The sequence below is a fragment of the Trichechus manatus genome, unplaced genomic scaffold (genome assembly GCF_000243295.1).
Source record: "Trichechus manatus latirostris isolate Lorelei unplaced genomic scaffold, TriManLat1.0 scaffold00244, whole genome shotgun sequence".
Classification (NCBI taxonomy): Eukaryota; Metazoa; Chordata; class Mammalia; order Sirenia; family Trichechidae; genus Trichechus; species Trichechus manatus.
In genome coordinates this window covers 2,953,371-2,976,549 of record NW_004444180.1, presented here as the reverse complement: position 1 = coordinate 2,976,549, position 23,179 = coordinate 2,953,371, and the positions used below count along the sequence as shown (strand labels likewise).

At 45.0% G+C, this 23,179-nt stretch overlaps 1 protein-coding gene and 1 non-coding gene across 7 annotated transcripts in view; both read left to right on the top strand.

Moving 5' to 3' along the window:
- Nucleotides 1-23,179, top strand: part of NAP1L4 (nucleosome assembly protein 1 like 4) — a 43,824-nt gene that overhangs the window by 338 nt on the left and 20,307 nt on the right. For 4 of the 6 annotated variants that reach the window (XR_002822820.1, XM_023724363.1, XM_023724364.1 and 1 more), the window contains exons 1-7: nt 8,488-8,739; nt 11,412-11,470; nt 15,547-15,646; nt 18,424-18,565; nt 18,803-18,889; nt 20,478-20,609; nt 22,682-22,753. Coding sequence is in view for 5 of the 6 variants with exons in the window: in XM_023724363.1 (XP_023580131.1) it covers nt 8,624-8,739; nt 11,412-11,470; nt 15,547-15,646; nt 18,424-18,565; nt 18,803-18,889; nt 20,478-20,609; nt 22,682-22,753 (708 nt within the window). In the remaining variant the exon portion in view is untranslated. Of the gene's footprint in view, nt 1-8,487; nt 8,740-11,411; nt 11,471-15,546; nt 15,647-18,423; nt 18,566-18,802; nt 18,890-20,477; nt 20,610-22,681; nt 22,754-23,179 lie in introns of those variants that run through there. The other 2 variants (XM_004389394.2, XM_023724365.1) reach the window with 1 other exon arrangement.
- On the top strand, nt 19,402-19,530 carry LOC111819013 (small nucleolar RNA SNORA54). Its single transcript, XR_002822822.1, has one exon. It is a non-coding gene; the product is annotated as a small nucleolar RNA SNORA54 (small nucleolar RNA).

The window sequence follows — 23,179 nt, the reverse complement described above, 5'->3', positions numbered from 1 at the left end:
CTGCCGGGAGGCCGCCGAGGCCGAGCCCCGCCGGGACCGCGGGCCCGGCCTCTCCTCCCCCGCCGCCGGCCCTGAAGGTCAGCGGCTTTGTTCTTCGGCCCTAGCCGGGCCTGCGGTGGCCGCGCGGGTCTCCCTCCGCAGACGGTGCCCTTGGGGAAGGTTAGGACTGCGGCGCCGGCGCCCGGGATGGACTCGGGGCCGGGTTCCCGCCCGGAGCTCGTGCGGTCAAATCTCCCGCGAACGCGGCTGACTCACGTGCCGACACAAAAGCGGGCTGGGCCGAGACGGAGCAGTCGCTCGAGGCTTCCCGGCTTCCGAGTGGCCACGTTCAGGATGTCTTGGTTCTTGAATTGGAGCTTTCCCGCGGGGTGGTAGCGGTCCTGAGGCGGGATTGGCTGAAACCGGGTTAACGACGGAGCTTCGTTTCTGAAAGTGGTGTTGGCTGGGGGCTTGTTTGACGAGGGGGCAAAGACCTTTGTGTTGTTTCTCACCTGTTGTGGGGAGCTGTGTACTAAAAACGGGGTGCTGGGCAACACGTGCTCTGCAAGAAAGGCGCTGGTTTCACTCGCGGTAGACGAGCGCACTGAGTAAACTTGGTGGGACTTGATTTACCCCGGCTTCGCGGGCATCGAGTCTGTTTGTATGGTTTGAAACCATCCTTTAGGAGAGAAAAATGTTTCCTGCCAAGGAAAAAAAAAAAGGAAGAGTTAAAAAATATTTAGACGTCGTGGAAGGGAAAGTTCCACTTTGCGGTCAGAGATGGTCTGAGAGCAACTCTGATGTTGCCCAAAGGGTGTTAATACTACGCGGGCGTATATTTCTACCTATTAAGCCACTTTTTTTTCCTTAACGTCTCCCTTTTTTTCTTGAATGCTTCTTGTTTACTGCAGCAGAGGATTGCCTGCTCCGGACGAGGCCTTCCGCCTTCCGTCTTCTCCTTAACTCGGCAGTAGCATCGCAAGTCTGATCCGGGATAAGGAAGGCAGATGTGCTTAGTGTCAGTAATTCTGATTCCACCGTTGGAACCCTTTAGGCCCCCAGTATTGTGTCACTTTATGGGTGTGGGTGAACGTGCATGTGTCTGGCAGGAAGGGCCATCGTTTTCTTCCTATTCTCCAAGGAATCTGTGGTTCAGCAAAGCTTAGCACATACTGGCCAGGCTTTGGATCACCTCCCCACGCTGCATCACTTTCCCAGCTTTACGGCGGTAGGAGTCTCTGCTCCATCTACCTGCACTTAGTGTACTGTGTGGAAACAGGCTTATGAAAACTCTTGTATTAAAGATGAACAGGTGTACAGGGTAAGCTGTTAGTTCTGACATTTAAGAGGTATTTTAAAGTTAACTGCCCTCATACAGTAATGAGAACAATCTCTAATGACTAGCGTTTATCCCATGCCAGGGGTTACTCTAAGTTCTTTTGCGTGGGTTAACTCATTTACCAGTGGCCTGTGAGATACTGTTTTCCCGTTTAATTAACCCTCGGAGGTTGAGTGTAGTGACTTGTCCAGGCTGACAGAGCTTGGATTAATACAGAGGCAATTTTTCTCCAGAACCAGTGTGCCGTCTCTACTGTCTACCTCCACTGGCTTTGTTGAGTTTCATTTTTTAACTTTGCCCAGAGGTACCGCTTTTGTAGAGGGAGTGAAAGTCGTTTTAATGGGGAATTAGGTTTCCATTGTCGCACTAAGCCTAACTGAAGTCTGGATTGTGAGGATTTGAGCTGGTTCGTCGTTTCCAGAAGGATCCACAGAATACAAAATGCTTCCCATAGTAGAATCTGGAGATTATTTCAGATGGGGATTAGCAGTTGCTAGAGGAATAACTGACAGGCAGATGTAAAGTGAACTTCAGAGGAAGGAAGGACAGTGGTGATAAAATAGGGAGGTGTTCCAAAGATTAAATTAGTGCCTAAAAATAAAGACCAGGGAGATGGTTTAAACAGTTATCTGGTTCCCTTGTTGAGGTGGAGTTGGGAAGAGACAGAAACCCCAGAAAATGAGTTTTCTGAAGTTATTAGCTGCTTTCTTGTTTTGGGACTAGAAAAAGATTTTCTTTCATTTGTTGGAGGCAAATTACCATATTTCTTCTGAGATTTGAAAGGTAAGACCTTTTTGATCACTAAAAAGGCTGTTACAAAACTTAATTTTTCTAGAATTATGGTGACAAAAAGGGACTCATTTTTTAGATGAAATGGGTGTAGGGATTGTAGCCGTCCCAAGTTTACTTAGGGGCATTTTTACCAGAATTTTAAGGCCTCTTCCTGCAGTACAGTTTCGTGAATCATTTTAATCCTGTACTGCTGAGTTCATTACAACGTTTGCAGCCTTTTTTTTTTTTCTTCTGGTTGAACAACATTACTGATTCAGAATGTCAGCAGTTTATCTATAGGAGCATATCATAAAATGGCATCTAAGCACATCTACTCTGAATTTTGTTGTATGAGCTTTGAATCCTGTACTGTTTTTCCGAAAGGAGTATAGAGTTATGATTGGGAAGTTGATTGAATTCCTTGTAATAGCTGATTTTATCATTTTCAGGTTTGATAACCTTGTTACACTGAATTCTGAAAAGGATATATATATTAGTCAGTTGTCCTCTAAAAACGTAGAGGGCATTTTGATTTTGTGAATTGGCCATTTAGATGATCAGACTCTCCTTTAGTATTTTGAACTTAGAGATTTTTATCTATAAGCTAGTTCATACTTCTGTGGAGATGAAGTTTTTCGAAATGCATTGTGTTCAGCACCACTTTGCAGTCTGGAATTTGTACTTGAAATTTTAGCTTAAATGTTTCCATTATCCTGTCGGGATTTTTATAGCCTTTTATTATAGAGAGCATGTTAGTCTCCTGTATCTGCATTTCTCGAGCTGACTATTGGGATTGACATACAAGTAGCAGTGTATAAGTAGAGTTCAGAATTACTTCTTTTCAGAGGTGCTTTTCTTCCTTTGGGTGTATGCACTTCTTTATCAGTTTGAAAACTTTTTGGTATGTTTATGCTGCACTTAAATTTTGCCAGAGAACCTAAGATTTTTTTTGTTTTATACGACAAACACTTTGTGGGCGAGAGGGTAATTTAAATTCCCCAAGGACTGGCGGCCACGTGAAGTGGGGGGCTTCAGGCAGGCAGACTGCTTGGAGCAGGTGCTCCTGGGGTGGCCTGGTATTGCTGTCAGAAGAGTGCTTACTTTGTTATTGATTTTATTGATTTAAAGGACTTAGTTTCAGTAAGGCGGTAGTGTTTCGTTTGACTCTTAACAGCTGTGGTGACTTCAGAAGCAAAAAGCGGCTGATGCAGAATCATTGCAGGAACTAATTCTGTCGTCTGATCTGCCTTGCTCTGCGCTGATACCTCATAGTTTAGTAGTAAATGGTTGTTTTGTCCTTTGCGCACCTAAACTAGAGTAGTAAGTGTCTTAAACGACCTTGTAGCATCTCCTGCGTGTTGAGCACATGGTACTTGGAAAACTTGTATTGATGGGTTGATAGTGAAGAATTTTGTTTGACCATTCTGAAATTTTTAAGAAATGGTTTGCAATAATGTAGATTTGTTTTCATTTGATAGTCGTTGATTTTCCATCTGCTCTCTTTAAGTGTAAGCAGGGCTATTTAACTTTGTTTGCTGTTGAGTTGTTAAATTTCCTGAACATTTAGCAGCAGGAGAGCGAGTGGATTTTTGTGGTATGAAAATGGAAAAAGATGGCTGCGACCTTTACCTTGCTGATGTTGACCACTCACTGTGTGACCGCAGATTTGCTCTTACAGGTATATGCTTTGAGTTGTTGTAACTAAGTGTACTTCAGTCCTGCCTGCACAGAAACCAGTACTACACTTGAAAATATTGGTCGTTTGCTCCAGTATTACACAGTCACTCTGAGTGCTTTGTGTCCTTTTTTCACTGAGTCGCCAAGTGTTCCTGGGCCTTCCATGTGCCCACACGGCTCCAGGTCCTGGGCTGTGGCACTGAGCAAAGAGCAGAAAGGCCCGCTCTCCTGGAGTGGACACTTCTGTCTGGGAGACTCAAGATAGATGGTGGGAAGGGCTTTTGAGGAAAAAGGTGGTGAGAAGGAATGGGGACTTGGGTGGCTGTAAGTTTAGATAGGGTGGAGAGGGAAAGAAAAGCTTACTGACGAGATGACAGGCTCTTTAAACTCTGGAGTCAGAACAGCTTCACACGTTTAATTCATTCAGTCTCCCAGTAAGGAACTGCGGAGAAGAGAGAGTGGAGGTCAGGGAGGAACCTGGCTGCAGCAGTGATGGGTCACTCCACCTGGAGTAAAAGGTGGAGTGTTTTGGTTAAGAAAGGAAATCGTTTTTTGCTGTCTTCCTGAGAGCTGAAGGCTTTGGTCTCCAGCACATGTGACTCAGGAAATGGCTCTGCCTGTGTGTCTTCAGCTACTGCTGGGACGGGTGGAGGTGTGTGTGTGTTCCATGCTGTGACAGGTAACACATATCACCACGTGTGTCATACCAAGCCTGTGCTGGGCCCGGGCCTGCTGCATCAAACACATAGACAGGGTCCCTGCCTGCTGCGTGCTGTTCAGTGGGAAGACAGTTCGTTATAGAAAACAGCGTAATGAAACGTTTCAGACATACACTAAAATAGTGAGTCCCCATACATATACCCAGCATCAACGATTATCAGTTTGCCAAGCTTAGTTCACTTGTCAACATATTTGTACTTTTTTTAATTAAAATTTTTTTTATAAATGCCAAAAAGAAAAAGGAAGTGCCTAAATATCAGATGAACCTGTTGGTTTCTTGTATCTGAGGAACTGACATTTTTAATATGATTAAAAGCAATTTTAAGCCTAAATTCAAGACTATATGAGTTTAAAATTTGCCCCCCCCCCTTTTTTTAATTGCTAGGAGATTGTAAGTATAAATGAAGGATGTGTTGATTAACAAGAAAATGTTCCATTAATTGCAAAGAGTATATAAGTTCTTTGGTTGTTTACTTCAGGATATATTTTCACGTACCTGCTAGTATATTTAACCCAACACAATTAACAACCTTCTGATAGCAGGAAGTGTAATGAGAGCCTGGATGAGGAAGCCTCGTAATTAATCACACACAGTATGAAGGAGACCTGGGCTGTTCCCAGACTTCATATATGTGGGTGGGGGCGTTCAGATGTCCCAGGGGGTGTCCTGATTGTCCTTAGAATAGATTGATCTTCTGCCCCTTCTGATGTTCTAAGCGGAAATACAATTCAGGACCCCGGGAGGTTTGGCCCTGCACCCCACGGCTGAGCAGGCCCCTCCAGTAGAAGGGGCCTTTCTGCTGTTCTCGGCCTCTGTGAACCACGTTGACATGGTTGTGCTACGGCGTTCACTGAGCTGCCATCCTTTTTGTGACAGGAATTGTACACAATAGGAAACTCTCAGTCTTGTTCAGACATTAATTATGTTTACATTAATTCTAATCACTCAGACATAATAAGTTTTGTTATATGTAGGTTGACTGTACTTCCCAGCTTATGCCTTCTTTCTCAAAAGTGGCCTAATTTGAGATTATATGGTTACTCTAGCTATATACTTAAGTGCTTTTAGTTAAAAATCAGGAATTTAAAGTTGTATTGGATAATTTGCTACAAAATTTTAAATTTTGTTTCCCCGTGAGAACAATTGGGGGAAGTTAGGAGTAAAAAGGGTCCCTAAGTGGTAGGTTTGTTGAAGTATTTCACATGAATACGCAACATTAATTTGTGTCACAGTGGCCATGTGCCGCCAAGCCAAGTTTGAAATTGTAGGTTTAGTGAAAGGTTTTGACCCTGGGCGAGAACTTGAACTGCTACATTCTTTTGAAAAGTTCAGGTTCCCTCCCAGGGTCAGAACTGTCTATTTGAACAATATTGAGGCTTAGGGAACAGTATGCACGTGCAGAAGCCGGGGCGTGGTGAGGGAGGGCTAGCTTGTCTGTAAAGTCACCGCTCTGCGTTGTTTTCCTTACGCAGACAGACGGCGTTTCCTCTGACTTGCTTTGTTGGTTGCATCTCAGGCGATAGGTGGAACAGTCGATTGTATGTTAGTCCTAAAAGTGGAAAGGGAAGTGGGGTGCTGCTGCGTCCCACACCGGTGGTGCTTTATCTTCACAGCAGCCTGTCAGGTAGGCGTTGGCGTCTAGTTTGTGGATGATGAGGCAGGGAGATGACCTCGTGGCTGTACAGCTAGGGAATGACAGGGATGGAGTCCAGCCCTAGATCAACCCGGTTATTTATCTGTGTCTAGTGTGTTCTAGGCATTGGAGTCTGGATTTACTTATTTCCCGTTGTTTAAACTTACTATTTTGTTTTTCTCTTTCTGTCCTTGATTTAGCACTAAAAAAAAAAAAATTAAGTGTAACTTAGCTGTCTTGCCATCATGTCACCAAAAATAGTGTTAAGGAGCACATGCCTTCTTCTGGGTGAAATTGAGTCGTTGCACGGATGGACTTTGAGTTGGGGTGTGTGTCATTCCATGGGAAAATGGCCCTCTCTGGCCTAGATCCCGAATAGGGTGTTTATGGGTTCTGCATACATGACCCTAAGGCTGGGGATACATCGTCAACAGGACTCATTTGGCTTCTAGTTACAGTGAATTTCTGGGGACTGCTGCTCAACGGCAGCGTTCAGACCCTGACTGAGCTGTTGCTTGTCATCTCTTCCAGCAGTAAAAGATCTCTTAACAGAGTGGGTAGAGGCAACGAGAAATGGAGAGGTTGGTAGCAGGTAGTATGGAGAGGTCAGAATGGTGTGGGTTTGCATCCCACTGCTCGCCAGCCACGACCCTGGATTAGGTAGTTCACCTCCCTGTGCCTTGGCTTCCTTTCCTGTCACCTGGGACAGTCCCTTCCTGGTGGAGGTGACGTGAGTGTAAAGTGGAAGTGCCTGGCACGGAGGCCCTTGGGATGGAGTGTGGCTTTGTTTTGTACTGTAGCCTGGTAGTGAAAGCTGTCCGTTGCTGCCAGGAGAGCAGACCCCTTTCAGCACTTCTGTAGTGTGTGTGTGGGCTAGGGAAGGGACTGCCGGATGCATTTGTTAGGCCAGGGGCAGCTCCGTTATGCAGCCGAGTTACAGTTGCTGTCAGTGAGGAACCAGTTTGGCAGTATGTGTCCGGATCCATTCGTATGCTCTGACCCGGAGATCCTGCTGTTGCCGTTTTAATCTAATGTAATTTGGGGGGTGGGGGGGCGCAGCACAAACTAAGTTGTGCCCATAGAGACGTTATCACAGGTGTAGAATAGAAAGAAAACATCTTCACTGTTTAACAGGTGGTAAATGGTAAGTGTATTGACGCTCAGAATGTTGTCATAAAAAATATTCTGTAGACATACCTGTTTGCACTTGGCGTGTAATATGTGAAAGCAGCATATAAACGTGGGTGTGTTATGACTGCAGCTGTATGTGCGTGTGGCAGACATTGGAAAGGCGTGTGAGCTGGGAATCAGTGCAGAGGCGGGCAGGGTTAGATAGTATAGGGCTTGTGTTTGTGTGTGATGAGCTTGGACCCTGGGCAGAAGGTGCTGGGGAGTCATTAAAGTGTTGTAAAAGACAATCCCGTGGGTCTGTGTGGGGTAACTGGCCTGGTGGCGGCGTGGGCATGGCTAGCCATTATGATCTTTGGTGCATTGTTTTTTTTTCTTCTTGTTTTCATTTGCTTCCTTAAATCTTTTAGCTTTTTTGAAAAAAGTAAATTTTTTTTAAAATAATTAAAAATTTGTTGACACAAAACTCTAAAAAAACAGAAGTGGAATTGAGATAAATACCAAACAGTTGTAGATCATAAATTGGAGCGATTGTAAATTCAGATTTTGTTTTGGTTTATCCGAAAGCTTTGTGATTGAGGAGTCTGGGCTTTGTTAAAATGCCTAAGAGTGAAGCAGCCCCCAGTGGTCAGCCTCTTCAGAGAGGCTCTGAAATATATGTCCTAACTTCTGAGGTTGCTTAAGGAACTCTGGTAACAACTTGAGTTTTATTTTACATCTAAAGACTCTTCGGTTATGCCTTTAGTTGTTGAATGCATTTAAGGAGCTCTGGTAGCACAGTGGTTAAGCGCTGGGCTGCTAACCGAAAGATCGGGGGTTCAAGCCCACTCCTGCTCTTCAGGAGAAAGATGGGCAGTTGCTCCCATAAAGATTACGGCTTTGGAAACCCTATGGTGCAGTTCTCCGCTGTCCTGTAGGATCACTGTGAGTCGGAGTCGACAGCAGCGGGTTCGGGTTTGGGTCGAATGCGTTTAGATGATTTTTTAATTGTGGCGAAATACCGATAACAAAATTTGCCGTTTTAACCATTTTTAAGTATACAGTTCGGTGACATTAATTATTCTCATTGTAGAGCAACCATCACCACTATTTCTAAAGCTTTTTCATTATCCCAAACAGAAACTCTGTACCCCTTAAGTAATGAATCCCCACTTACCCCTCCCCCAGCCCTAATAACCGCTCATAAACTTTGGCTCACCTATAAAAGAGTGGGTTCTTATGAGATAAAATTTGCACACAGTGTAATGCACAGGTTTTAGGGGTGTAATTTGGTGAGTTTTGACACTAACTGACCAGTAGCTCCAGTCCAGTATAGAGTGTCTCTCTACCCTAGAACGTTCTCTCGTGCCCCTTCTGGTCAGCCTTGTCCCCACAGATGATCTCTATTCAAGTTTACTTTAACACAGTTTTGTTTGTTTATCTTAGAAATGCTAATTATTACAACTCTCTTTCTTTTGTAGGGGATAAAAACATTCAGATGGCAGATAACAGGTAAGCGCAAGTGGACTTTCTTTCTTGGAGTTTTGAAATCTCATTGGTGAGCAAGAGCCAAGCCATGTTTCAGTGAAACACCACCCAAGTCAGAGCAGGATGCACTTCAGGCTCTAGCTGGTGGCTCGTTTTTCTGTACATTGGTGCCCATAAAGAAGTTGCTTCAGATGTGAGGAGGTTTAGCTGTATAATAAGACCATGTGCAATGTTTCTCCAGTATGGATACTTACACACCTCTGTGGAAAGGGGTCTTTTGTTCATCAGGCTTTGGCACTCCAGGGAGGGAGGGAGGGCACATCATTAACTTGACACCAGTCAAGCCCCAGCCCCCTGGGCTCAGTTGAAAGTTTGTTGTCTTAAGAGTGCTGAAAATCAAGTGCCTTGAGTTCCTCTTGCTCACATTCGGTTTGTATGTTGTTTGATATGGTTTGTTTTTGGTGAGCAAGTGTATTTAGGCATTTTTGAAAACTGTTACTCGTATTACGAAATTTATGCTTTTATTCCCTTTTTTAAAAAAATACATACTTTAGATAAAGGTTTACAGAGCAGATTAGCTTCTCATTAAACAATACACATACTGTTTTGTGACATTGGTTGCCAACCCCACGACATGTCAGCACTCTCCCCTTCTCAACCTTGGGTTCCCTGTTACCAGCTTTCCTGTCCCCTCCTGCCTTCCCGTCCTCGCCCCTGGGCCGTGTGCCTGTTTAGTCTCTTTTTGTTTTATGGACCTGTCTAATCTTTGGTTGAAGGATGAACCTCAGTAGGAGTGACTTCATGACTGAGCTAAAAGGGTTTTCAGGGGCCATACTCTCAGAGTTTCTCTAGTATCTGTCAGACCAGTAAGTCTGGTCCTTTTTTTGTGAGTTAGAACTTTGTTCTACATTTTTCTCCAGCTCTGTCCGGGACCCTCTATTGTGATCCCTGTCAGAGCAGTCAGTGGTGGTAGCCGGTCACCATCTAGTTGTGCTGGACTCAGTCTGGTGGAGGCCGTGGTAGTTGTGGTCCATTAGTCCTTTGGACTAATTTTTCCATTGTGTCTTTACTTTTCTTCATTCTCTCTTGCTCCCGATGGAGTGAGACCAGTGGAGTATCTTCAATGGACTCTCACAAGCTTTTAAGACCCCAGACACTACTCACCAAAGTAGAATGTAGAACTTTTTCTTTGTAAACTTTGTTATGCCAATTGTGAGATGCTTTGCAGCTGCATGACTGTTCTTTATTGCTGCATGGTATTCCATTGTGTGTATGTACCATAGTTTATCCATTCATTTGTTGATGGGCATCTAGGCTGTCTCCATCTTGCTTATGTGAACAGTGCTGCAGTGAGCATGGGTGTGCATATGTCTATTCGTGTGACAGCTCTTCTTTTTCTAGGCTATATTCCGAGGAGTGGGACTGTTGGATCACATGGTATTTCTATTTCTAGCTTTCTAAGAAAGCGCCATATCATTTTCCAAAACGATTGCACCACTTTGCATTCCCACCAGCAGTGCATAAGAGTTCCAGTCTCCCCTCCAACATTTGTTGTTTACTGTGTTTTTGATTCATGCCAGTAGTCGGGGTGAGATGGTATCTCATTGTGGTTTTGATGTGCATTTCTCTAATGGCTGGTGATCACGAGCATTTCCTCGTGTCTGTTGGCCACTTGAATGTCTTTGGTGAAGTGTCTGTTCATATCCTTTGCCCATTTTTTAATTGGATTATTTGTCTTTGTTGTAGAGGTGTTAGATTTTCCTGTAGATTTTAGAGATTAGACCTTTGTCAGATTTGTCATAGCCAAAATATTTTTTCCCAGTCTGTGGGTTCTCTTTTCACTCTTTCGGTGAAGTGTTTTGATGAGCATAAGTGTTTAATTTTTAGAAGATCCCAGTTATCTAGCTGATCTTCTGGTGTTTGTGTATTATTCATTATGATTTGTATCCTGTTAATACCATGTGTTAGGGCCTCTAGCGTTGGCGCTGTTTTCTCTTCTATGATCTTTATAGTTTTTGGTTTTATATTTGGGTCTTTGATCCATTTGAAGTAGTTTTTGTGTATAGTGTGAGGTATGGGTCCTGTTGGCATTTTTTTGCAGATGGACATCCAGTTTTGCCAGTACCATTTGTTAAAAAGACTATCTTTTCCCCATTTGACAGACCTTAGGTCTTAGTCAAAGATCAGGTGACCGTAGGTGGATGGATTTACATATGGGTTCTCAGTTCTCTTCCTTTGGTCAGTGTATCTGTCATTGGACCAGTACCAGGCTGTTTGGACTACCGTAGCTGTATAGTAGGTTCTGAGGTCTGAAGTTTGTACTTTTTTAGAGACCGGCTTTGTTGATACCTTACAGAGCAACTGTGGGTGCTGTTTAACAGCTGACCAAACAGTTGGATTTTTGTTTCGTTTCAGGGTAGTTGTTTTGGTTTGAGAGCTGGGAGTAGATTTTTGAGGAAAGAAGTTGTAGAAAAAACTAACAAGCTTTGGCCAGGGTTGGAAATCAGAACTGTTGAGGGTGATGCGCACACGTATGGGGTGGTGGGGTGGGGAGGGTAAGCTTCAACAACAGAGGAAAGTCTCAGAAGACATGCACATCAGCTGCCACGTGCAGTACCTTTGCGTGTTAAAGATGGATTTTTTATAATGCCAATTTGAACTTTCTTTACAATAATATTTTTAAAACATTGTTTCAGTTCTTCAGATGGGGTTCCTTCAGATTCCTTGGAAGCTGCCAAAAATGCAAGTAATAAAGGTAAGCTCACTTGGCATAAAAAAGTGATGTCAGCTGTGGAGGGTTTGCATGAAGAGGGTGGGGCTCCTACTCTCTAGGAGATTTTGTTATAATGATAGAAGTAAAGCGTTACTCTGCTTCTGGATTTTAGGAAAGTTAGGGTAATTAAATGAAAACCAATACATCATTAAAGAAAATCTCGTTCAGACTGTACGAAAGTAAAGAGACCAGCACAGTGAAGCTTGTTACCTAACCCTGGATCAGCTTGGACGCTGAGGGGCGCACGGACAGTCCTCTTCCGTCTGTGCCCTCGTGCCTCCGCCTTGGTTATTCTGAAGCAAGTCTCAGATACATACTGTCCTTCTCCCCATTTGTAAGTCTGTATACCCACTTTCTTCCCCACCCCCCTCCCCGAAATGTTTGAAAGCAAGTTGTGGCCATCCTGACTCTTTTCCCCTCAAACACCATGTAAATCTAAACCCTAGGATGAATTCTCATCACCACAGTGCCGTTACCACCACCAAGAGGGTTAACGTCCATACAGTACTGTTGGTTCATGTGCAGTTGGGTTCACATTTCCCCCGGTTTTCACAGCACTTCCTTTAAGACCGTGTTGGTGTTCGGTGCTGTCCGGTCGGATCTGACTCATAGCGACCCCGTGTGCAAGAGAACGAAACACTGCCCGGTCCTGTGCTGTCCTCACAGTCGTCGTTATGCTTGAGCCCATTCGTGCAGCCACTGTGTCAGTCCATCTCATTGAGGGGCTTCTTCTTTTTCCCTGACCCTCTACTTTACCAAACATGATGTCCTTCTCCAGGGGCTGATCCTTCCTGATAACACGTCCAAAGTATGTGAGACATAGTCTCGCCATCCTTGCTTCTAAAGAGCATTCGGGCCGTATTGCAAGACACATATGTTCCTTCTTCTGGCCGTCCGTGGGGTATTCAGTATTCCTCGCCAACACCACAACTCAAAGGCGGCAGTTCTTTGGTCTTCCTTTTTCATTGTCCAGCTTTCGCATGCACGAGGTGATTGAAAACACCATGGCTTGGGTCGGGTGCACCTTAGTCTTCAAGGTGACATCTTTGCTTTTGAAAACTTTAAAGAGGTCTTTGGCAGCAGATTTGCCCAGTGCAGTGCGTCGTTTGATTTTTTGATTGCTACTTCCGTGGGTGTTGATTGTGGATCAAAGTCAAATGAAATCGTTAACAACGTCAGTCTTTTCTGCGTTTATCATGATGTCGCTTATTGGTCCAGTTGTGAGGATTTTTGTTTTCTTTTATGTTGAGGCGTAATCCATACTGAGGGTTGTGGTCTTTGATCTCCATCAGTAAGTACTTCAAATCCTCTTCGCTTTCAGCAAGCAAGGTTATGTCACCTGTATATCACAGGTTTTTCATCTTCCTCTAATCCTGATGCCCATTTCTTCATATAGTCCAGCTTCTCTGAGTGTTTGCTTAGCATGCAGATTGAATAAATACAGTGAAAGGATACAACCCTGACGCACACCTTTCCTAACTTTAAAACCATGCAGTATCCCCTTATTCTCTTTGAATGACTCCCTCTTGGTCTAAGTACAGGTTCCTCATGAGCCCAGTTAAGTGTTCTAGAGTTCCCATTCTTCGCAGTGTTATCCATAATTTGTTATGATCCACAGTCAAATGCCTTTGCATAGTCAATAAAACATAGGTAAACATCTTTCTGGTATTCTCTGCTTTCAGCCAGGACCCATCTGACATCAGCAGTGATATCCCTGGTTCCACGTCCTCTCCTGAATCCAGCCTGAATTTCTGGCAGTTCCCTGTCGATATGCTGCTGCAGCCACTTTTGAATGATCTTCAGCAAAAGTTTACTTGAGTGTGATATTAATAGATACTGTTAGGTAGTTTCCACATTCTCTTAGATCACCTTTCTTTGGAATAGGCACAAATATTGAGCTCTTCCAGTCGGTTGGCCAGGTAGCTGTCTTCCAGTTTTCTTGGCATGGACGAGTAAGCACTTCTGGCACTGTGTCTGTCTTTTGAAACATCTCAGTTGGTATTTGTCAATTCCTGGAGCCTTTTTTTTTTTTGCCAGTACCTTCGGTGCTGCTTGGACCGCTCCTTTAGCACCATCGGTTCCTGATCATAAGTTACTTCCTGAAGTGGTTGAACATCAACCACTTCTTTTTGGTACAGTGACTCTATTTCTTCCATCTTCTTTTGATGCTTCCTGCATTGTTTAATATTTTCTCCATAGAATCCTTCGGTATTGCAACTCAAGGCTTGAGTTTTTTCTTCAGTTCTTTCAGCTTGAGAAATGCTGAGCACGTTCATCCCTTCTGGTTTTCTATCTCCAGCATTTCGCGCATGTCGTCATAATACTTTGTCATGTTAAGCCGCCCTTTGAAATCTTCTGTTCCGCTCTTTTACTTCATCATTTCTTTCTTTTGCTTTAGCTACTCGATGTTCAAGAGCAAGTTTTAAAGTCTCTTCTGACAGTCATTTTGATCTTTTTCTTCTTTCCTGTCTTTTTAATGACCTCTTTCTTCACGTATGACGTCCTTGATGTCGTTCCACAGCTTGTTGGGTCTTCGGTTGTTAGCGTTCAGTGTGTCAGATCTATTCCCTGAAATGGTCTCTAAGTTCAGGTGGGATATACTCAGGGTCATACTTTGACTCTTGTGGACTTGTTCCTGTTTTCTTGAGCTTCTGCTTGAACTTGCCTAGGAGCAGTCATTGGTCTGTTCTGCAGTCGGCCCCTGGCCTTGTTCTGACTGATGACATGGAGCGTTTCCATCGTCTCTCTCTAAAGATGTGGTCAGTTTGGTCCCTGCGTGTCCATCTGGTGAGCTCCACGTGTGTAGTCGCCATTTGTGTGGTTGAGCAAAGGTGCCTGTGATGAAGTCGTCCGTCTGCAGAATTCTGTTATCTTGGCATCGTTTCCATCACCAAGGCCATATTTTCTAACTACCGATCTTTCTTTCTTTCCAACTTTCACATTCCAATCACTGGTAATTATCAATGCATCCTGATAGCATGTTTGATCGATTTCAGACTGCAGAAGTGGGTAAAAATCTTGAATTTCTTCATCTTTGGGCTTAGTGGTTGGTACGTAGATTTGAATAATATTCGTATTAAGTGGCTTTCCTTGTAGGCGTGTGGATGTTATCGTATCACTGACAGCTTGTACTTCAGGAGAGATCTTGAAATGTTCTTTCTGATGTTGTATGGGACACCGTTCTTCTTCAGTTTGTTGTTCCCAGTATATGGTTGTCAGCTTCCGATGGCCACTACCAGTCCATTTCAACTCACTAATTAATGCCTAGGGTATCGATGTTTATGCGCTCCATTTTTTTTGACAGTTTCCAATTTTCCTTTTTGTACATTCCACATTGCAATCATTAATGGATATTTGCAGCTGTCTCTTCTCATTTTGAGTCTTGCCACATCAGCAAATGAAGGTCCCAAAAGTTTGACTCCATCCGTGTCATTAAGGTTGACTCTACTTTGAGGAGGTAGCTGTTCCCCAGTTGTCTTACGAGTGCCTTCCAGTCTGAGGGCCCATCTTCCGGCACTGTATCACTCAGCGTTCCGCTGCTATTCGTAAGATTTTCACTGGCTAATTTTTTTTTCAGAAGTAGATCACATGGTTCTTTTTCCTCGTCTGTCTGAGTCTGGAAGCTCAGCTGAAGCCTGTCTGCCATGGGTGACCCTTCTGGTATTTGAATACCAGTGGCATAGCTTCCAGCATGACAGTGACACACGAGCCCCCCACCGTACGACACACTGACAGGTGCACGGGGTTAAAGCTGTGCCCACGCCCGGATCCAGGGCCTAGTCCCCTCCAGCCTTGCACTGAGTTGTGTCTCCTTGTTCCTGCTGTGCGTGCCTGCGTGTGCACACAAACCCACCCACCCTCGGTTTTCTCTTTTGGTACTCTGACATGTCAGGAGGCTCCTGGCCCGTTGTAGAGTCCCCACCATCTGGATATTTATGTAGAAATTAAAGTAGGCAAGCAGAGCTGTGTGGGTTTATGCATTGGAGATTTTCAGCTCTTGGCTGTTCTGTGGTGAGCATGTTTTACTTATTTTTGGCCTTGTTTTTAACTCTTTCTAGAAAAGCTCACAGATCAGGTGATGCAGAATCCTCAAGTTTTGGCAGCTTTACAGGAACGACTTGAAAATGTCTCTCACACTCCATCGAGCTACATTGAAACGTAAGTACACTGTGAGTGAAAATTTGATACAACTTAAAAGAATGAAATGAAAACAGGAGAGATGTTATTCTCCAGTTCCCTAGGGTAGGAGTGAGTGCAGTTTTCATCGGGAGACGCTGCCTGCTGCGTGTCAGGCCCTGGGCTTCCAGAGATGAGTGATGCTGTCTGTGTACTGGACTCTGTCTGGTAGAGGGACACCGCACAGACCATGTATGATGCTGCTCTGTGGAGGTTTGAGAGGACTTTACAGGCCTGTAAGTCAGGGAGGACAGGAAGGAGTTGACAGGGAATGACACGCCAGGCAGAGGGACAGAAGGTTTTCTTTTCCCCGTGGCTCCTAAGTTAGCTGTGACAGCCACACCACCCTGACTTACCTGCCTGAGCCCGCCTCTCCAAAATCTGTGTCTTGGTTGTATTATTACACAGTAAAACTGGTGTGGACACCCATCCCTGGGCCCTGCATCAGCTCTTCTTGGCCTGGTTGGCTTCCTTCTGGAAGGGGTGGACTGTTGCTAGGCCTCAGCTTACAGCCCAGACAAGGTTTGGTCTTGCAGAATGCCCTGCCCTCTACACTGCTTGTACCTGCCTGCCCCCATCACTGTTGGGTGATGTCCCTTGGGCAGTTACAGTGGGGAAAGGACACTGCCTGTTTAGAGGGTTCTCTGAAGATTGCTTAGTGGGGACGATTTTGAGAGATTCTTGAAGGTTGAATCAGTGGGATATGGTGATGGAGGGTGAGTGTGGCGGGTGGGGTTCCGTGATGGAGGGTGAGGGTGGCAGGAATTGAGAAGGATTCACGTTTGCTAGTTTTCTGGTTTTAGAAACCGAGTGGGTGGGGGAGGCCTTCACTGAGGAAACAACTCAAAAAGTTTTTTTTCCTTCTGATTCATAAATGTAGCACATAAGACTGATTTTTAAATATGGAACAGTGTTGGAAGGCAGAGGTGGAGACACTCCCATGCGAGCTGCGTTTGGAGTTCCCATGGAGGAGAAGGGCCACGGCAGTCCCTGGAGGATGGTGGGAGGGTGGCTGAGGAGGTGGCCGAGGTCCAGTTCGCTTATAGCGGTGTATTTATTTTTACTGCATTAGAAGGATTTGCAGAAATAAGAAACTAAATTTAAATTGTGGAATTAATGCAGAAAAGAGGTACAAATATCCATGTGTGTCTGCCATTTTGTTAGGTCTGTGCTTTGTCCTTGTTGATCTACCAGCAGCGGCCCTAGGATGTCAGACCCAAGTGGGCATCTCTGTTTTGGAGCCTGAGGTGCAGTGGTCCTTCATGGTTCAAGGCTGTTCCAGTAATTTCCAAACTGGTGTTGGCAGAAGTCGCCTGGTGTTCTGCCCTGGGGGCTTGTGGCAGGATGAGTGAAGTGCTGACTAGTGCTGAATGCAGGGTCCAGCCCCACCCCACATGGATTGTTTAGGTTTTTATTCTGATTTATAAATGTAGCAGAAACTGTGTTTTAAAATATAGAAAAGTATTGAAAGGCGTAGAGAATCATGCTTGATCTGACTCTGGACGAGACCGCATTTCACTCTTCTGCCTCTTAAATTTTTCCCCTGGTGAGTTAATAAGAGTAGTCCATCTGGCACTGAATATTCATTGAAACATGATTGTGGACATGCCGTGTTTTCATCCTTTTCAACTGTGAAACTGTTAGCAGTTTTTCACTTTAACAGATACACACCAGCAGACATTCTAGCACATAAACGTTTGGTTATTTCCTCAGGATAAATTCTTAGAAGTGGAATTACTAGATGTAGAGAACATTTTCAAGGTTGTTTGCCTTCAAGAAAGATGAGTTGATTTTTTTTTTTTGTCTCTTTTTTTTATTGTACTTTTTAAAAAATTTTAGTTTATGTGTGTTTATTTTTGTTATTGTACTTCAGATGAAGATTTGCAGAACAAATACTTTCTCATTAAACGGTACACATTTTGTTTTATGACAGTAGTTAACTACCCTGCAACATGTCAACACTGTCCCTTCTCAACCTCGGGTTTCCTGTTACCAGCTTTCCTGTCCCCTCCTGCCTTCTGGTCCTCGTCGCTGGATTGTTGTTCCCTATTAGTCTCGTTTTGTTTATGGGGCTGTCTAATCTTTGGCTGAGCGGTGAAGCTCAGGAGTGACTTCATTGCAGAGCTAAAAGGGTGTCCAGGAGCCATACTCTTGGGATTTCTCCAGTCTCTGTCAGGCCATTAAGTCTGGTGTTTTTTTGTGAGTTAGAATTTTGTTCTGCATTTTTCTCCACCTCTGTCCGGGACCCTCTGTTGTGATCCCTGTCAGAGCAGTCGGTGGTAGCCGGGCCCCATCTAGTTGTGCTGGACTCAGTCCGGTGGAGGCTGTGGTAGCTGTGGTCCGTTAGTCCTTTGGACTAGTTTTTCCCGTGTCTTTAGTTTTCTTCATCTTCCTTTGTTCCTGAAGGGGTGAGACCAGTGGAGTATCTTAGATGGCTGCTCACGGGCTTTTAAGACCCCAGACGCTACTCACCAAGGTAGAGTCTAGAACATTGTCTTTATAAACTGTGTGACGCCAGTTTTGAGCTAGATGTTCCCCGAGACCATGGTCCCCACAGTGCAAGATGTGTTGATTTAGAGAGCTTCTCTGCCCTCGGTAGCACTGGGTATTTAAAAAATCAAAAGCCAATCTTAAGGGTTTTTTTTTTTTCTTAGTAAGGATGCTGATTCCACATTGACCTAAGTTTGTCTTAACGCGACTGGAAAGCATGCTGCCTCGTGTTGCAGACATAAGGGTCGTGTGTTTCGTTCCTCGTTTAGTTTACCAAAAGCAGTGAAAAGAAGAATCAATGCCCTGAAGCAGCTGCAGGTCAAGTGCGCTCACATAGAGGCCAAGTTCTATGAAGAAGTTCACGACTTGGAGAGGAAGTACGCCGCTTTATACCAGCCTCTTTTCGACAAGGTAGGGAGGCTCACTCACAGATGTAATTCCTGCACGTTAGGTAAAAAAAAAAATCCACGTTTGCTCAGTGGATTGTTTAAAGTATTTCTTTATGCTCTAAAACTTAGAATTTTTAAAATGACAATTGTAAAAGCACCCAGTTTTCAAAGTCTTTTCATAGGCGTTTACAGACTTGTTATCCTAACTCTTGAGCTTCCAAGTAACTTAGTGTAGCCTAATCCACACTCTCTCCTGCAGAGAAGAGAATTCATCACTGGTGACGTTGAGCCGACAGATGCAGAATCAGAGTGGCACAGTGAAAACGAGGAGGAGGATAAATTGGCTGTGAGTGGTGTTTTTTTAATGAGAGTAACTTGTGTTTATTTTAATACTGTTAGAGAAATAAGTAACAATTTTCAGTGGTTTTAATCATCGATAGACCTTTGCTCAGGGAAGAGCTTCTCACAGTCGGTGCTGCTTCGTCACTAAGTGGGGGGCTGTTGAGAGTTCCGTGTGACCGTGAGCACGGAGCAGCCGGTCACTGAGCCTTGGGCTCCATGCTGCAGACTAAGCCTCTCAACGAGTCTAGCACTGTGCACAGTGGTGTGTTGAGATAGGGGTTCAGGTGGACAAAGACTCAGACATCAGAGACAGTCTCAGGTCAAGAGGAAGCAGAGACTGGCGACGGGCAGAGGCCTGTCCGTGTCACGCTAGTGAGAGGTCTGTGGTGAGGAGCAGCGTGGTGTGGAGACTCCCGTGGCATCCTGCTAAGGAGCGACAGTCCCAGGAAAGAGAGTGCTTTATGAATAGACTAACCGGGGTGGATCTGGTAAACCGTTGAGTGTCGTCATGACGATTTGCACTGTTCGTAACCTGTTAACAGACTTTGACTGGTGATGGGTTCCATTCCAGTGCCACAGAAATTCCCAGAGTAATCCATGATTGGCATGACTCTGTCCGTCTGATTTTACATTTGGGAGACAAGTAGCTTTTATCCTGTACTGTGAACTTCTCAGCAGTTTTTTTTTGAAGAGTGTTAATATTGGTAGCCATTTGTGTTTTTGATCTTTTAAGAATATATAGAACCTGGTCTTCTAGAAACTGTGACTGAATCAATGTAGCTTTGAGTGCGTTTTTTATCACTCAAGAAAAATCTGTCTCTGTTAATCTGAAAAGCCCCACCATGAGCATTTTGTCGTAATAATTTCATTTGACAAAACGTTCAAGATTTCACGTGGTCTGTGTTTTACCCCCTACAATCTTGCCTTTCCCTGGGGTCGGGATGCTTGCCACAAAGCCTTCCTAGACACCACTCCTAATGGTTGAACGGTATTTTAGGTACCAAAACTTACAAGCCACTTCTTTAGAGCTGGATGTAGAAATTACTTGGCAGTTTTTTATTGCAGAAGATACTGCTGCAAGCAAATATTTCCAGCTTCCTTTTTTTTCCCTCCAATTTTAATCAGGTCAGATTCTTAGTTCAAGTGAAATTGTTTGTCTTTGAGCTGAATTTTTCTCACCTATTTAATACTGTGATTTCTGCCTGGTTGGAATGGCATCTCGCTGAGGCTGATTTAGTCGTAAGAGGCCGCATCTGGTGATGGTGGACTTGTCCCGAGGCAGGCTCTCCCACAGCCAGGAACTGGGCGGCCTCCCCAACTTGAGTGACTTGGTACCATTTTCGCTTTTCCCTCCTTGATGTAAAATTACATCTGGATGGGATGCCTTGGGCGCTCCTTTCCTTGTAAACTTCTGGAAGTTGCTGTACCATGCACAGGGGCCTTGGACTTGCGGACTCACTGAGGAGAGTTTCCAGAAGGGAGAGGTGTGTGTGGGATTCTGAGATGGCGCTCTGCACTGAGCACTAGGTGATGTGTGATTCTGCTTCTTTGTGATAAGTGTTCTGTTTTACCTTTTTTTTTTTTTTTTTAAGGGAGACGTGAAAAATAAAGTAGTCATAGCAGAAAAAGAAGCAGCAACAGCAGAAGAGCCAAATCCCAAGGGAATTCCAGAATTCTGGTTCACCATCTTTAGAAATGTAGACATGCTAAGTGAATTAGTACAGGTAATCAGATTTCCTTCCACCTCGTAAAGCTTATTAACTGGGTGCTTGGACGGTATTCATAGGTGGGTGGAAAGGCAGTTTCTGGGGCCTGGAGCTTTGGTCAGTATCTTGCCCAGGATCTCCTAGGGAAGGCGTGTTACTGCTGTAATCCTTGCTGCTGTATCTCGTGCACCTTAGTGCTGACAGCTGTCATGGAAAGGCTGGCTGCTCTGAACCTGGCCAGAACGTCGTTTCACCTCCTGTAGTCACCAGGGTCGTAGCATTTTCTGAGGGGTAACCTGTGGCCTCCGCCGCAGAAAGCCTGTTAGGTCAACTGCCGATGCCTTCTCTGTCTTTCCAGCATGTGAATAAGCGGGGAAGTATGAGGACAAGCAGGGAGGGTGGGAGAATGCATTTTGAAGGCATGGAAGGTGTATGTGTGTGTGCCTGTATGTGTATATATCCATACACACATATGTCAACTTCTGTTTGTTGTTTAATATCAGACGGGTCTGCTGTGCATCCTTGCGTGTTGCAGAAACATATGAGTTGCTGATACTTTGTCATTGCTTCCCTTGAGAAAGTATTTTTAAAAAGAGGGGAATAGCCAGCTTTTCTGTTTGCATCTTGTCTTTTCTACCGTGAAATGGTACACCACTTAAAACGTAGCAAATTTCACTTCCCTGAACTGAGTTTTTGGTAGAAATTTCTGGAATACAGAGTTAGGTCCTGCCCTAAGTCTCGTTGGCTGACCTGGTTTTAGTTGCTCAAAAGCCCAGAGATATGGTCTCCTCTACGCTGGGGTGAGTTCCCGGGCTCTGGACTTCTGGCTGTGCTGGCATGGTATTCCTCGGTGCTGCCTGCAAGTGGAAGGACGGGTTTCATGGTTTCAGCACTTTATCCCCTTGCCAGCTCTGCTGCCTTTAAGAACATGTGGATCAGAAGTAGATGGGGAAAATTGAATCATATATAGACCATATATAGACCAGGGCTCACGTACAACCCTAACTGTGTATGCAAATCACCGGTGGGACTTTGAAAAGTAAATGGTAATATCAGTGCCCCCCACCCCCACCCACAGACCCAAGTCAGCGAGAATTTTGGGGCCGAGGTATCAGTGTCTTTTAGAGCTCCTCGGGTGAGTCTGATGTGCCACAGGAGTTGAAAATCCGAATCCAGAGGAGCAGATGGAAGGGCTGTCGTATAGATGAGTGCAGAGTCTCAGACTGCCTCAGGGACCACCTGGGGACCTGGTAGGGAATGCAGGAGCCTCGGGTCTGGGCGGCCTGCGGCCCTGCATTGCTAGTATGTCCTCTGCGAGGCTGAGGAAAATTGACAGTTACCAGAATGTATTTATTCTTAAAACTTAGTGGAGCCTCAAGAAATCTTTAGGTTGAGTCGCCAGACATCAGGGTATAAAGCGGAAGCTCCATTTTGTGAATGAAGCCCCTGGAGCTGGCGTTTGATGGCGGGATTCTAGTCTTGTGTTTCCTCTGCTGGTCTCTCACTTGGACTTTCTAAAACCACAGGTTTTGGTAAATTCCGAGTTTGAATATTGGTCACTGTAAGAGCACACAGAGCCCTTGTTGTGATGTTCTTGTGTCGTATGTGCGAACTATGTCGCAGACACACTTTATCATGTTCATGAAAAAGTGAGTGGTTAATGACGTGTACTGGGGATTTGGGGCGTTACCGCCACGGGGAGGGGAATTGGCCGTCAGGGTTAGTAGCTGATATAACCCTCTCTTCTAATTTCCAAGCCCCATGTTCTTATCTCTAGAAGTTCTGAAGGCAGTGTACTGAATATTTAGCTGGTGGCATTTCTGATGTCAGCAGGGGGTCGGGAAGTGGTCAGGGCTCTTGAAGGTGCTGCTATTGCTGGGACAGTGTTGTCGACGGTAGTGAAGTTGGCAGCTAATACTTGTCACCTCTTTTCTGCCACCCTGAGACTGGTAGCTGGGTTCCTGGGAGTTTTTACCTGGCAGGGACAGATTTCCCACAGGGCTGAGTATCCAGCGTCTAGAAGTGTATGCAGCAGTAATTCAGAAGATATGAGTTATTTTTTTAAAGTTTTCTCCCCCATTTGTGATTAGGAATACGATGAACCGATCTTGAAGCACCTGCAGGATATTAAAGTGAAATTTTCAGATCCTGGACAGCCTATGGTGAGTACTGAATATTTTAGCCTAGGTATGCATGATGGTTGGCCCTGGTTGATATCAGCATGGGTCAGACCAGTAAGAGCAAGGGGCTTGGAGTCAGGGCGAGACATCACACCTTGTCAGCTGTTGCTGTGGGAACTTGAGCCAGGACTACACCTCTGAGAGTTAGAATTCCTAACGAAATGCCTGGCCTTGGCCCCACGTCTCCTTGGGCCCCATCACTGACCGGCCCCACGTCTCCTTGGGCCCCATCAGTGACTGACTGGCCCCACGTCTCCCTGGGCCCCATCACTGACTCACCGGCCCCGCGTCTCCCTGGGCCCCATCACTGACTGGCCCCACGTCTCCCTGGGCCCCACCACTGACTGACCGGCCCCACGTCTCCCTGGGCCCCACCACTGACTGACCGGCCCCACGTCTCCCTGGGCC